Source organism: Oncorhynchus keta, chromosome 10, assembly GCF_023373465.1.
Source record: "Oncorhynchus keta strain PuntledgeMale-10-30-2019 chromosome 10, Oket_V2, whole genome shotgun sequence".
NCBI lineage: Eukaryota > Metazoa > Chordata > Actinopteri > Salmoniformes > Salmonidae > Oncorhynchus > Oncorhynchus keta.
The window spans coordinates 63,033,127-63,046,884 of record NC_068430.1 but is presented as its reverse complement, the minus strand read 5'-3'; the positions used below and the strand labels follow the sequence as shown (position 1 = coordinate 63,046,884).

Sequence of the window (13,758 nt, the reverse complement as noted above, 5' to 3'; positions counted from 1 at the left end):
TATACACTATTCCTCTCATATTATTTTAGTCTACAGTGTATATATACTATGGTTACTAGACTATGGTATGTTTGCTTGAGTTGCTTGTGTTCTTTCACATATCTCCTCAACTTTACGCTCAGATTAATTCCGCACTACATTGCGCTCCACAAAATAGTTTACATGACACTACCTTCAAGTTCTCTATACAGAGACTTTACCTAGACTCACCATCTCTTGCTGTCACATAGAGAGGGAACTGAAGGACCTCGTTCTCCTTCAGAGGAATGTTTTTTTCCAGTTTTATCTCGCCCGTGTTTTCGTCGATGGAGAAATATCCTTCCAGGTTCCCAAACTCTATTGAGTACTTGACCTGTCCATTAGCACCAGCATCCAGATCGGCTGCTTCAACCTACCAATCACATGGTGTGGTGACCAAAGCAATACCATTGTTTTCTTTTTACAATCGTGTTACTATGGCTATCATGTGTTTCCCACATTGTAAATGGCTCTGACAAAACACTTTAACAAACACAGTGACGAATTGAGGTTCAAGGTTAGAAGCCATCTCACCTGGGTAACCAACATCCCCACCGTTTGGTTCTTGAAGACCTTGCCCTCGTACCTGGAGCTCTTAAATTGAGGAATGTTGTCATTCTCATCCAGGAGGGTGACGTTCACATCAGCCAACACAACGTGGTTAGGCGGGTCATTTTCCCGTGCTTCAATCTTCATATTGGATGTAGGGAAGACATGGGAAGGTGTTCAACAGCATACCAACTGACGTGTGCACTCCCCATTGGGACAGATTTCTTGATAAGACGTGTTTTATTAGATGGTACAAGTGCCATTAAACCTGGAGTTTGCACCTTTTGAGACATATTTCCAGGTTCCTTGCTGATTTGTTAGCTATTGTGATTATGTCAGCTGCTAAATGGATAAAAGTTGTAGGTCTGAGTACTGTTATGTTTCAGTGTCTGACCTGAAAGAGGAAGTTTCCAACAGTCTCCCTGTCCAGGTCAGATGAACTCTTCACTATGACAGTTCCATCCAAGAGTATAGAGAAAGGTACAGACTCCGGAAGGATCTGCAATGTTCCCACAAATCCACCCTGAGACAAAGACAAAATGGTTTCATGTCCAATTGGGGGGGGGGATGAAGTTTTAAAATGAAAAAATAAAATGAAGCGTGACAAATGATTTGGCTCATGTAGAAACAGACACAACTCAAGATATAAACGTGTAAACTGTTTTGATATATGCACTTATTGACATTGCTTCCTAACTCGAGTAGTGAATCTCTTTTTGCGTAAATCCATCACCCATTTTCTTTTTATGCCACTGTACCTACCTTGTCCAGGTCAGTGATTGTGACTCTGAAAACAACTGTGTCTTTTTGAGAGTTCTCCAATATTGCGACAGAGTAGCTAACTTTGTCAAACTCTGGAGCGTTGTCATTGACGTCCTCGATTGTAACAGACACCAAAGCGTCAGCGGACTTTAGGCTGTCATCCTGCTGAGATGCCTGGAAGGAAGTGATAGATGTTGATATTTGACATCCATAACTTGGCATGTATACAACGGTCACCAGCCCTCCTAAAGCCCATACCATGTTAACTGTCTTAATGCACTTGTGATTGTGAATAAATCTACAGTGAGAATGAACTGAGAGAAGTACGGTTTTACTTATTTAGAGTAATCGTAAAACGCTAGAATGCTATAGCTACAATTCCCAATACCTTGATATTGACAGTGACTGTGGATATCTCCTCTCTGTCCAGCCCAGTCACCACAGAGATGACTCCACTGTTTGTGTCGATGTTGAAGTTACTGATATACTTGCTTGGTGATACTGAAGTAAAGTCACACAACAACATTCCACCACAATGTGAACAGAACCTCATACATACGTTTTCATGCAAATATGATATTCTGAAGGTTTCCATATGCAAAGATACATTTGGTCATGGAGTGTATGTGGACACTTGCTCGACGAACATCTCATTACAAAATCATGGGCATTAATATAACCACCTCCACTCTTCTGGGAAGGCTTTCCACTAGATGTTGGAACATTGCTGCGGGGACATGCTTCCATTCAGCCACAAGAGCATTAGTGAGGTTGGGCCTGGCTCGCAGTCTGCGTTTTCAATTCAACCCAAAAGTGTTCAATGGGGTTGAAGTCAGGGCTCTGTGCAGACCAGTCAAGTTCTTCCACACTGATATCGACAAACCATTTCTGTATGGACCTCACTTTGTGTCACGGGAGCATTGTCATGCGGAAACAGAAAAGGGCCTTCCCCAAATTGTTGCCACAAAGCTGGAAGCACAGAATCGTCTAAAATGTAATTGTATGCTGTAGCGTAAAGATTTCCCTTCACTGGAACTAAGGGGCCTAGCCCAAACAATGAAAGCCTCAGACCATTATTTCTTCTCCACCAAAATTTACAGTTGGCACTATGCATTGAGGCAGGTAGCGTTGTCCTGGCATCCGCCAAACCCAGATTTGTCCGCCGGACTGCCCAATGGTGAAGCGTGATTCATTCCAGAGAATGAGTTTCCACTGCTCCAGAGTGCAATGGCGGTGAGCATTATACCACTCCAGCCGACGCTTGGCATTGTGCTTGGTGATCTTAGGCGTGGCCATGGAAACCCATTTCATGAAGCTCCCAACGAACAGTTACTGTGCTGACGTTGCTTTCAGAGGCAGTTTGGAACTCGGTAGGGAGTGTTGAAACCGATAGATGATGTTTACGTGTTTCAGTACTCGGCAATCCCATTCTGTGAGCTTGTGTGGCCTACCACTTTGCGCCTGAGCCGTTGTTGCTCCTAGATGTTTCCACTTTACAATAACAGCACTTACAGTTGACCGGGGCAGCTCTACCGTAGCAGGGCAGAAACTGGACGAACTGTCTTGTTGGAAAGGTGGCATCATATGAGGGTGCCACATTTTAAGCCACTGAGCTATTCAGTAAGGCCATTCTACTGGCAATATTTGTCTATGGAGATTGCATGGCTGTGTGCTTGAGGTTATACACCTGTCAGCGACGGGTATGGCTGAAATAGGCAAATCGACTAATTTGAATGGGTGTCAACATACTTTTGTGTATATAGTGTACTTGTTTCATATCAACAACAAAAAAATCCTAAGACTGATGGGAGTTGTAGTCCAAGCCTGTGGTAAAAGCCTCAAGTAGATCACCTGAACTGATGCTGTAGACTATAGCCACATTAATGCCAGTGTCTCCATCTTGTGCTTTTATGCCCTCTGGCTGGATGGTGAGGAAAGGCCCTGTCTAAAGAGGAGATGATGTATTAAATAGACATCACAACCACAGCAACACAGTGGCTTTAAGGATACATATATGACATTTTGTAGTCTGATGGGTATGATGACACTCACTTGTTCTTCCTGTATGGTAGCCTGGTAAAGGCTGTGATTGAAATAGGGATTCAGATTATCAAAGTCCGTAATCTCAAGAACAACGTCTGCTGTGTCGAAGAGATCACCATTATCCTAAAAGGAAGGATCCCAGAAGCATTATTAATAGATAAACATGGATATCCATTTCTGGACCAATGTGGTAGGTTGTGATATGGTGAGATCACCTACCCGCGCCTCAACTGTGAATTTGTAGTTTTGGGCGACGTTGTAGTTCAGAGGTCTCTTCAACAGTACTGCCCCATCGTTGCGGACCTCAAATTCAGCGGGTGCTGGGTCCTTAAATAAGGTGGAAGACCAAAGTCATTGTGGAACAGTATCAGAGGAAGAATCAGATAACTCTGTTCAGTAATAATTTCCATTGGGTTATCCAATATCTGCTATAGATTATAGACCTACATTGTAGCTGTATATATGTTTGTAAGACAGTTGTATGGACAGTTTAGACTAGCTGTTTACATTGGTGAATGTGACATATTGATCACTTCGCTGTGACTAATTTATGTGACCAAAAGGATTCGAACCCGGATCTCCTGTCCATCCCTCTAAGCTAAGGGAGCTAATGTAGCTCAGGTGTGGTCACAGAACCACTGCTGTTACACTTATAAAAAAGTATAGACCAGGACTTGAATTTAATCAGGCGTCTCAGAGTAGGACTGCTGATCTAGGATCAGGTCTCCCTTCTTATTTATTATTATCTTATATTAGACTAAACTGATCCTATATCAGCACTCCTGCTCTGGGACTCTTGGTGAATACGGGCCCATGTGTGACTCACCAATATGCGGTATGTAATTCTGTTGTTGTTTATGCTGATATCGGCATCCACTGCTTTCACTCTGATCACCTCAGAATTCACTGCCTGAATCTGGAGAGACAAAACACATGGTGGTTCACCACGTAAACAACCCGTAGGGGCTCATTGTATTGCAAGGTGTAAGACAGGAAGGAGTATTATGTTTTTGCCAACTCATAGTTGACTATGAGACTGATGTACCTCAGATATCGTTTTCGTGTACACCTTTTGCTCAAATATTGGAGCGTTGTCATTTAAGTCGGCGACGATAAGTTTTCGTTTATTTTCGAGCTGAAGAGATAATAACAGTTTTATGTCAACAAAATGCACTTCTCATACATTACAATATATTGTTACAATCCATCATATACAGCATACATACTAACCATTGTCACATTAGTTTATAATCTTTCAATTTTACTTACCGCGCCATTCACACACACAACAGAATACCAAAGTTGACCGCCAGTCTACAAGAGAGAGAGGGGGGATAATTGTAAAGTTCAACACCCTTTGCAGCATGTTCATCAGGAATTAGCCTTCGCCTATTTTGTCAATAAAAAAGCGAACACCTAAAGTGAACCATACTTGACCATGAATGACGTTGTATAGCTCTGATCCAGAGCGCTACGGTGCATTCCTCTACTGTCGGAGTTTAGCAGAGGCACGCGCACCAACACCCTGGACCAGAGCTAGACGTTGTAGAGCCACCATAACCATCTCACCTGTGTTAACAGATCTGCATCCAGCGCCATCTTGGTACGGACTGTTGCATTTGTACTCCCAGGGGTGTAAACTAACTCGAGAAAATTGATGTGTTCTGGAAAGGCATACGCCTCAAGCCTCACGGTATTACCCACGGGGATCTCGTTGAGGACTTCCACTTCCCCTGTTGTAGCATCAGGGGGAGGCAAATATGAATTAGGGTGATGTGTAGTACCAGCAATGTCTATTGAATGTTGTTGAATGTTTCCCCCCATTACAGTCAATATATTGTAACAAAGGTTGCTACAAAAAAGACTGAACCCATTCTATAAATCTAATTTTCTCCCCTCATCCAGGCATCTCTCTTTTCCTGTGTAATCGTTTATTAACAGAAATACCAGTAAGACAAATTGGTTTGATGACTCATTAACAAATGTAATACTTGAATGGATATATATGGCATGGATGACTGCAATGAATGACTGCATTGATTACCCTCATATTCCTCATCCACAGTTCCCAGTGTTAGGTCTGACCCTTCAGCACAGTTCACTGATGTACCTAGAAATAAACATTAGGGCAAACATGGTATTGTTTACGTGGATCTTTAGCATCATGAAATAGCAAATGACAATCTCTAATCAGGATTCTGGTGATTTCTATTTGAGTTGTGTCAATATCTCCTGTTTTGCATGTTAATTTGCCATTAATACGTGTCGCTTATCAGTTTGCAAACAATGTAAAAAATGAATAATTTAAAAATCATTGTTAATAAAGCCGCATACAAAAATGGTCTCTTTTAAAAGAAAATTGAATAAGGCAGCTCCTTATTGCAGGTGTTTCAGCCTAGCTCAGTGCTTTCTGTGGTGGTGGAGCAGCCAGTGGAAAATACGAATCGTAGGGGTTTGTAATGTTCTCTAGTTACGCCATGATTGGCTCAGTGTTCTGTCACTCATGGGGACACTATATCCCTGCAAAATCTACGGGGAGAGCTCAAAAATTCAAGCCCCTTGGTGCTGCCATAGAGTTAAATTAGAAGTGCCCATCCAAGAAGTCTCAAGGTCATTGGCCACAGATAAAATCACGTTATATCTACCGTAGATTTGATGGGACTGATCATGTCAACATCATACTTTCAAAATCTTAGCTAGCAAACTAGGCAAGCAGTCATCATGAATCACGTCGACAATCTACTGGCAAATCCTTTTCATATGAATCCTTGTCATATGAAGAGAAATTATAGATTAAATGTATCAGTGCTCATCGGCCAATGGACATAAACATTACACAATAAATTGGAAATCGCAAATTCAAAAATGAGTGGTTTGGAAGAAATCAGCAGTGAACTGCAAGCGTTGTAAAGCATTCACTAGCCTGCTATTCAGTGGAGTGGGTGTGTGGTCCAAGTCTGGGTTTAAGGGTCTCTTTTCCAAGCTTAAAAGGATAAACATTCAACACCATGGGCCAGAAAAGGTTGAAAACATTGTCTATGCTGTCAATCCAGCATAACCTCTGCCATGTTCAAAACAACTGGAAACCCGGAAATCTCAGACTTCAGTGAGTTCAAGACAACTGGGACCTTGGGGAAAAAACGAGCTCTTACTGGGAAAATACGTTTTTAACGGTCATTCAATTCGGAATTCCATGTCGGGAACTCAGGCCTCTTTCTAAAGATCCAACCTGAAGATCACTGACGTCATGATTCAACCTAGTTTTTTTCCGAGTTCCTAGTTGTCTTGAAAGCACCATAAATCCAGAGAATGCCAGACTTAGATGACAAAGTTTGAGTACAAAATCGTTTAGTGTTGTGTAGTGGCTTTGCTGGCATGCATGTAAAAAAATGGGGGGGGCTAAAATCGCCACTGTAATTAGGTAACAACAATCTATGCGTCATGGTCTAATGGCAACACTCTCGGATCCAGCCACATATAAGCCGCTCCCTACTGGTTCATTCCCCGCATTTACCCTCCCTACTGTTACTCCAACTTGCCTGCCCCCCCCTCTGTTTACTAATGTCTAAATGAAGTGTCAAAAATACATAATAATAATCTAATAAATAGCTTATATGTGTAAAATAATATAAGAGCATACATTTAGCAAAATACAAAGGCAAATCAATTACCGATTAACATTTCTAATTGATCTTAACCATTTTCTATTAATCTACACTATACAGTATTCCCCAAACCATGTACCGTATTGATATCATACCAATCTTCAAAATGTAGCCACAAACAAACTTTACTCACTGATGGGGATGCCCATGACATCATGAACACATAGAGAGCCTGAGAGGAGTAACATCCACATAAAACGTATAGACCCCATATTGGATGGTGATTGTCACTACTTTTCTACCCCCTGCTACAGTACCGTCCACAGCACCTGCTTGACCGACTGATTTCCTGAATAGAGGGAATATTGAAATGGCCACACTTTATTTACCCTACAATACATTTATGACTTGCCATTAAGTGTTACTGCCTGACTACAGGGATATAAACAGGTCCAAGGGGCACTGACAACACCATGGAATGTGTTGCGCATTCATTGTAACAGCCACATACAGATGTAGGGTCTTAATTTGAGCCAATTTGCTACAGCAGGACAATAATCCAGCAGCAACAGGAAAGTTGAGTTATGATGTGGATTAATTAAGGGATTTTTTTTTAGGGGTTGATACAATTTTCGTCAGGGCAAATAAATTCTGAAATCAATGTCCAAATTACAAACTTTAGAAGCCAAATACACTTCAAGTTTGCATTCCCTGCTGTGCAGGATAATTATCAGCAACAAAAGAGCGATCAAATTAAGATCCTACATCGGTAGGGCACTACGTTATAGTATGAAGTCTTAAGTTTCATTTCCTTGTAAGCGGAAAGGGAGTGCTTTATAGTTTTAAACTTCTTCGGGATCGGTGTCCTGTCCACAGGACGGTTGAGCTAACGTAGGCTAATGCGATTAGACATAGAGATATCTGATATTGGCAGAAAGCTTAGCTATTACAGTGAAAGAATACCATGCTATTGTTTGATGAGAGTGCACAATTTTGAACATGAAAAATTATGAATAAACAAATTAGGCACATTTGGGCAGTCTTGATACAATATGTTAAACAGAAATGCAATGGTTCATTTGATCAGTCTAAAACGTTGCATATTCACTGCTGCCATCTAGTGGCCAAAATCCTACATTCCTTTCACATTTACACAAACTTCAAAGTGTTTACTTTCAAATGGTACCAAGAATATGCATAGCCCTGCTTCATGACCTGAGCTACAGGCAGTTAGATTTGGGTATGTCATTTTAGGTGAAAATTGAAAAAGGGGCGGATCCTTAAGAGTTTCAGTGAGTGTGGTTTCAGCCTTCCCGCCACCAACATATCAATGCCAAAAATCATATAAATTGATCTGGATTAAAGTTTATCCAAAATGGACTCCTAAGCTTGACAGCTCCATGGTAACATGGTGTGCCAATGAAGACTTCCTGTAACTGGTACATTGCCTGTCAAACACACCTCAGCCTTATCACTAAGTTTACCAATATTGAGATAATGGTCAGACCCATACCTAGGATTTGAGTGGAGGTTGAACTGTATGTCTGTCTCGGAAAATATCTAGTGCATTTCAATTCAATAAAAACACATGTATGCTGCTGGGAAATAATGCTTTTTAATACCCTCACCTCAGATTAAATGGCCAGTTGGCTGTTGCTGTACACATTTCTAGTCCTGTTTGTGGTGACATTTAAACTATATTTTCAATAACAACTGAGTGGGAGATGAGGTTATTATGAAACAATGTGATTTGAGAAATCGAGACTGACCATCTTATGATACTGTAAACCATCTATAAATAGACCATATTTGACTGTAATCAGTGAACTTTGACCTAAATCACAGCTGGTGTGAGACACACAAAGATACACAGTAGTTATAAACTACTGCTTGAAAAAAAGGGATTTCAATTGATATGAGAATAAATGTGTGAATCTATTTAAATGAATGTAAACGGGTAATTTTCTACATTGTAATTTGATGATTTCGAATAAAACACACATTTGGAATATGAGAAACTTTAATAAATGCATTGGAACAGAAACCAAGTTAAAGAAGCTAATTCTCTCTTCTTCTTCATTAATCCTGTTCTAGGGGTGTATATCTGCCAATAGCATCCCACACCTGGGAACTATAACACAAGCATAATCAATGAACTACAGTATATTCTGATTGGTCAATCTCAGTGCAATGTTAAAGCGAATAGAGAATAAAGAGTGGGAAATAGATGGGTTGATTTAATGTATGCTTTCTTTGATTGATAATGCACAAATGTTGACTTATTCCCTTTTATCAGCAGTATATGATTTATAACAAATTCACATTCTGAATGAACGCTTCATAATGAGTCTACTTTGACAGTTTATACCAGTTTATACCAGATACCCGCTTGTAAAAAACACTTTACTCATCTCTTTCTACTTTCACAAACGTTTTAACTATAATTGCGAGACAGAAATATAAAGGTAATTTCCCTTTGAGACGACATATGCAGCGTTTACCGTGACTGCAAAGTCGCCACTGAATTCAAATTTAATTTGACCCCCTTTTCTCCCCAATTTCGTGGTATCCAATTGTTTAGTAGCTACTATCTTGTCTCATCGCTACAACTCCCGTACGGGCTCGGGAGAGACGATGGTTGAAAGTCATGCGTCCTCCGATACACAACCCAACCAAGCCGCACTCCTTCTTAACACAGCGCCATCCAACCCGGAAGCCAGCCGCACCAATGTGTCGGAGGAAACGCGCACTGCACCTGGCAACCTTGGTTAGCGCGCACTGCACCTGGCCCGCCACAGGGGTCGTTGGTGCGCGATGAGACAAGGATCTCCCTACCGGCCAAACCCTCCCTAACCGGACGACGCTAGGCCAATTGTGCATCGCCCCACGGACCTCCTGGTCGCGGCCGGTTACGACAGAGCCTGAGCGCGAACCCAGAGTCTCTGGTGGTACAGCGGGCGCTGTCGCCACTGAAATTTGCCTTAATATTTCTATCACGCTGTAATGCTGAACATCCGCAATACGAATTGAATAGAGCCCTTAGTCAGTTGAATCTAAACAAGAAGCTGCTTAACCAATTAGAACAGAGCTGTTACAACACTGTGGGAAATGATTAACTATTGGCCTTGGTTTTACAGAAAATCAATTATGTACAGTTGTATTAGTGAAAGATAATTACGATTATTAAAGGGCAATCTGCAGTTCTGTATTCTGTTCCAAACCTGGACCAGGTTCTGTGTTCTGTTCCAAACCTGGACCAGGTTCTGTGTTCTGTTCCAAACCTGGACCAGGTTCTGTGTTCTGTTCCAAACCTGGACCAGGTTCTGTATTCTGTTCCAAACCTGGACCAGGTTCTGTATTCTGTTCCAAACCTGGACCAGGTTCTGTATTCTGTTCCAAACCAGGTAACTGGGCTGCCATTGGGCTGTATTGTAGTTTTCTCTAGAAGTATAGAGGTTGATTATAATCTTTCAGAAATCTACACATATAAAGAAGTGATTGTATGTTGAAATAAATGATTTTTAATTTAAAAAATACTTTATTCTAAATAATTGTTTAAAAAGTGACTTAGGGTTAGGGTCACTGCTGTAGGTACAGTGTAACAATAATGAGTACTTACAATAGTGTTGCACTGTAAACCTACTTATAGGAGCACTGTAATAAATGTTGTCCACAGTTATTTCCCGATTCGTCCTGTAAGATGAACCCTTTTGACTCTCTTTGGCCCAGTCTACAGAATGACACAGCATCGCCTCTCCCGCCGAGGCTTATGGGAGTCTCTGCTCTCGGGGATACTGACAGACACATGATTTATTTTGCTCTCACGAAGCAATAAGTCATGTGGCATGTCAATCACAGTCTCCCTTGATGGTGTTGGCCTGGGACTCACAACAGAGGGCCTCTTGTTGTTGACCCAGTCAGGTTGGCTGACAGCTGGTTGACAAACGGTGGTGTGGCTTCGAGCTGGAGTCTCTTGCCGCTTGACTGCTTTGACAAACATAATGGTTCTGGGGTACCCAGCTTGCCTTAGCAGCTCCTCCAGTTCCAGATTACGGATGAGCCTGACCAAACCCTTACTGATCCGATAGGTGTTCTGGCGATCAAAGGTCCTCACATCCTCGTGTTGGGTCACATAGACTTTATCCAACACCAAGCCGGGGTGAAGACTGATGATGATACGGTCCATATTGCTGTCATCATGGTGTCCTTTGTAGTTCTGCCTAACGTATGTTGGCAGGTCACCTGCCCCTGGGGTATTCAGGTTGCCCACCTCATAGTATGGAAAGTTCTGGTTGGGGAGCAATTGATACCAGTTACCGTCACACTCGAGTCGGTTATCGAAGTGATGGAAACCAAACTCCTTCCTTTTGGGGTTGTACAGCGCCAGCAGGTCACCATTGTTGTCGAATATGACGTAGTTATGGGAGAACCAGTGGAGCAGGTAAAGTCCATGCCTGGGCCAAGGCCTACCAAAGCCAGATGAGTTGAGGTGTCCAATTTCATTTAATGTTTTAATGTTAGCCATCGTTACACCTGAAGAGATAGGAGGAAAGAGAGAGAGGAAAACAAAATGTTTACCCTACAACTACATGACATGCCTGTCATACACAATATAGCTACACTACATGACAAAAAGTATGTGGACACCTGCTTGTCGAACATCTCATTCCAATTTCATGGGTATTAAATATGGAGTAGGTCCCACCCTTATTGTACTGATGTTATTTCCAGATGCAGTTTGGAACTCGGTAGTGAGTGTTGCAACCGAGGACAGATGATTTTTACGCGCTTCAGCACTCAGCGTTCCCGTTCTGTGAGCTTGTGTGGCCTACCACTTCTCATTTCAACCGTTTTTGGTCCTAGAAGTTTCCACTTCACAATAACAGCACTTACAGTTGACCGGGGCAGCTCTAGCAGGGCAGAAAGTTGATGAACTGACTTGTTGGAAAGGTGGCATCATATGACAGTGCCACGTTGAACGTCACTGAGCTCTTCAGTAAGGCCATTCTACTGCCAATGTTTTCCTATGGAGAATGCATGGCGGTGTGCTTGATTTTACACACTTGTCAGCAGCGGGTTTGCAGGCAAAAACCTGAGGAAAATCCAACCAGGAAGTGCTGTTATTCTGGAACCTCTCTTTTCCATTGCAAGCCTATCCTCCATTTAAAGCGATATCAACCAGATTCCTTTCTCTATGGCTTCCACATGGTGTGAACAGTATTTAGACATAGTTTCTGGCTTTTATTCTGAAAAATGAGCGAGAATGATCACATCGCGTCAGTGGATAGCTAGGTGTCCCCAGACTTGTGCATGCGCGAGCGCCTGGAGCAAGACCTTTTCTCTCTCTCTCCTATTGAAAAGGCTACCATCCGGTTGAAATATGTTAGATTATTTATTGTAAAAACAACCTGAGGATTGATTATAAAAAACGTTTGACATGTTTCTACGAACTTTACGGATACTATTTGGAATTTTCGTCTGCACGTCGTGAACTGCACGAGCCTGTGGATTACTAAACAAAACGCACCAACCAAATGGAGGTTTTTGGATATAAAAATAATCTTTATCGAACAAAACAAACATTTATTGTGTAACTGGGAGTCTTGTGAGTGCGAACATACGAAGATCATCAAAGGTAAGGGATTAATTTGATTGGTCACGAAAGTCAGAAAAGCAATCTACTTTGCTGCTAGCTGTTTAATGTTTTGTCTGCTGAGAGAGCTGTCCTACATAATCGCATGGTTTGCTTTCACCGTAAATCCTTTTTGAAATCTGACACGCCGGGTGGATTAATATTTTGTCAATTTTTTCAAATTATTATTAGTACTGGCTGATACTGTATTTCACAAACTATACAATAATAGGTGTTTGATGTTACAGTTACGATGCCAAATGGAGAAAACAACCTGTGATACCCCTTACTATGTTGCCATCTCTCGCTCTCACACACACACACACACACTCATACATACTTGCCCTGTACCTTATTTATGAAGTCAATCTGTTCTTGCTGCTTTCTTGCTGTGCGTATGCTGTGTCCTAGTGAGTGTTTTATGGGTATTATCCTGGTAGGGATTGGGCTGGGAGGCTGAAATTTAGGAAATGAAACCGAAAGTACCACATTTTTTGCATGTCAACATTAAAGACTGATTTTGAAACTGTACAAAAATTAACATACTTTTCATGTTCTACTTAGTTTGTGAAAGGTTTACAAAGGCCATACTATATTTTGAATTTTCATTATATAACACTACATTTTATCAACCTCAAGTAGCTTTCAACGATGATTGGTGTGTGTGTGTGTGTATGGATGGGTCTTCTTGGATATGTAGGCCAATCAGTGATTGATGTGCGTGAGTATGGTGAGAAACACAGCCAATGAGCGTGTATACACAACAGAAGCCACGTGACCAGTGGGGCTACAACATGGCGGATGTTGAAACGTCGAAATCTTTGAACGGTTTGCTGAACGGAATAGCACAAATAGTGTATTATAATAATGCTGAAATAACAGAGGAACTTTTGAAAAATGAACTTTATCCAGACTTAACGCAGGAGGAGTTTCGCGCGATGCATGAAAAGATGAAAGGTCTTTTAAAGGTACTGTCAACTTCTGCATTTTGAGACCATTCTCACCTGATTCCCCTCGTGTTGATTGACAAGCTACATTATTATAGGGATAGGCTATAGGTAGCAAATAGATACATGTTTCAAATGCTCAACCTCGTCCTGCAGCCCATATGCTTGAAACCAGTTTCTCTATTGTCTTTCTTTATAGCTG

At 41.5% G+C, this 13,758-nt stretch overlaps 3 protein-coding genes across 6 annotated transcripts in view; 1 reads left to right on the top strand and 2 right to left on the bottom strand.

The window, feature by feature from the left end:
• The window catches only part of LOC118389177 (protocadherin Fat 4), a 29,546-nt gene extending 22,207 nt beyond the window's left edge, over window positions 1-7,339 (bottom strand). For both annotated transcript variants that reach the window (XM_052527489.1, XM_052527490.1), the window contains exons 1-14: window positions 7,171-7,339; window positions 5,417-5,482; window positions 4,942-5,105; window positions 4,642-4,686; window positions 4,418-4,507; window positions 4,199-4,288; window positions 3,592-3,699; window positions 3,382-3,495; window positions 3,181-3,274; window positions 1,718-1,830; window positions 1,330-1,503; window positions 962-1,090; window positions 553-708; window positions 211-391 (exon numbers count right to left, since the gene is read on the bottom strand). In XM_052527489.1, coding sequence (XP_052383449.1) covers window positions 211-391; window positions 553-708; window positions 962-1,090; window positions 1,330-1,503; window positions 1,718-1,830; window positions 3,181-3,274; window positions 3,382-3,495; window positions 3,592-3,699; window positions 4,199-4,288; window positions 4,418-4,507; window positions 4,642-4,686; window positions 4,942-5,105; window positions 5,417-5,482; window positions 7,171-7,249 — 1,603 coding nt within the window. In that variant the 5' untranslated portion in view covers window positions 7,250-7,339. The remainder of the gene's footprint in view (window positions 1-210; window positions 392-552; window positions 709-961; window positions 1,091-1,329; window positions 1,504-1,717; window positions 1,831-3,180; window positions 3,275-3,381; window positions 3,496-3,591; window positions 3,700-4,198; window positions 4,289-4,417; window positions 4,508-4,641; window positions 4,687-4,941; window positions 5,106-5,416; window positions 5,483-7,170) is intronic.
• Window positions 1-13,758, top strand: part of LOC118389174 (COMM domain-containing protein 1-like) — a 69,502-nt gene that overhangs the window by 33,751 nt on the left and 21,993 nt on the right. The window contains exon 1 of one of the 2 annotated variants that reach the window (XM_035778992.2): window positions 13,370-13,577. The exons of the other annotated variant lie outside the window; for it this stretch is intronic. Within the exon in view, the coding sequence (XP_035634885.1) occupies window positions 13,404-13,577 (174 nt within the window). The 5' untranslated portion in view covers window positions 13,370-13,403. Of the gene's footprint in view, window positions 1-13,369; window positions 13,578-13,758 lie in introns of those variants that run through there. 2 annotated transcript variants of the gene reach the window in all.
• LOC118389176 (uncharacterized) lies at window positions 8,574-13,100 on the bottom strand. Of its 2 annotated transcripts, XR_008144698.1 has the most exons (3): window positions 12,961-13,100; window positions 10,597-11,510; window positions 8,574-10,418 (listed from the first exon to the last, which is right to left on the bottom strand). XR_008144698.1 is itself a non-coding variant. In XM_035778993.2 (2 exons), exon 2 carries the CDS (start codon window positions 11,500-11,502, stop codon window positions 10,708-10,710), a length of 795 nt encoding a protein of 264 aa, XP_035634886.1. In that variant the 5' UTR covers window positions 11,503-11,510; window positions 12,961-13,100; the 3' UTR covers window positions 8,574-10,707. The 2 variants fall into 2 exon arrangements, 1 of the variants encoding a protein (XP_035634886.1); XM_035778993.2 differs by having other exon boundaries at window positions 8,574-11,510.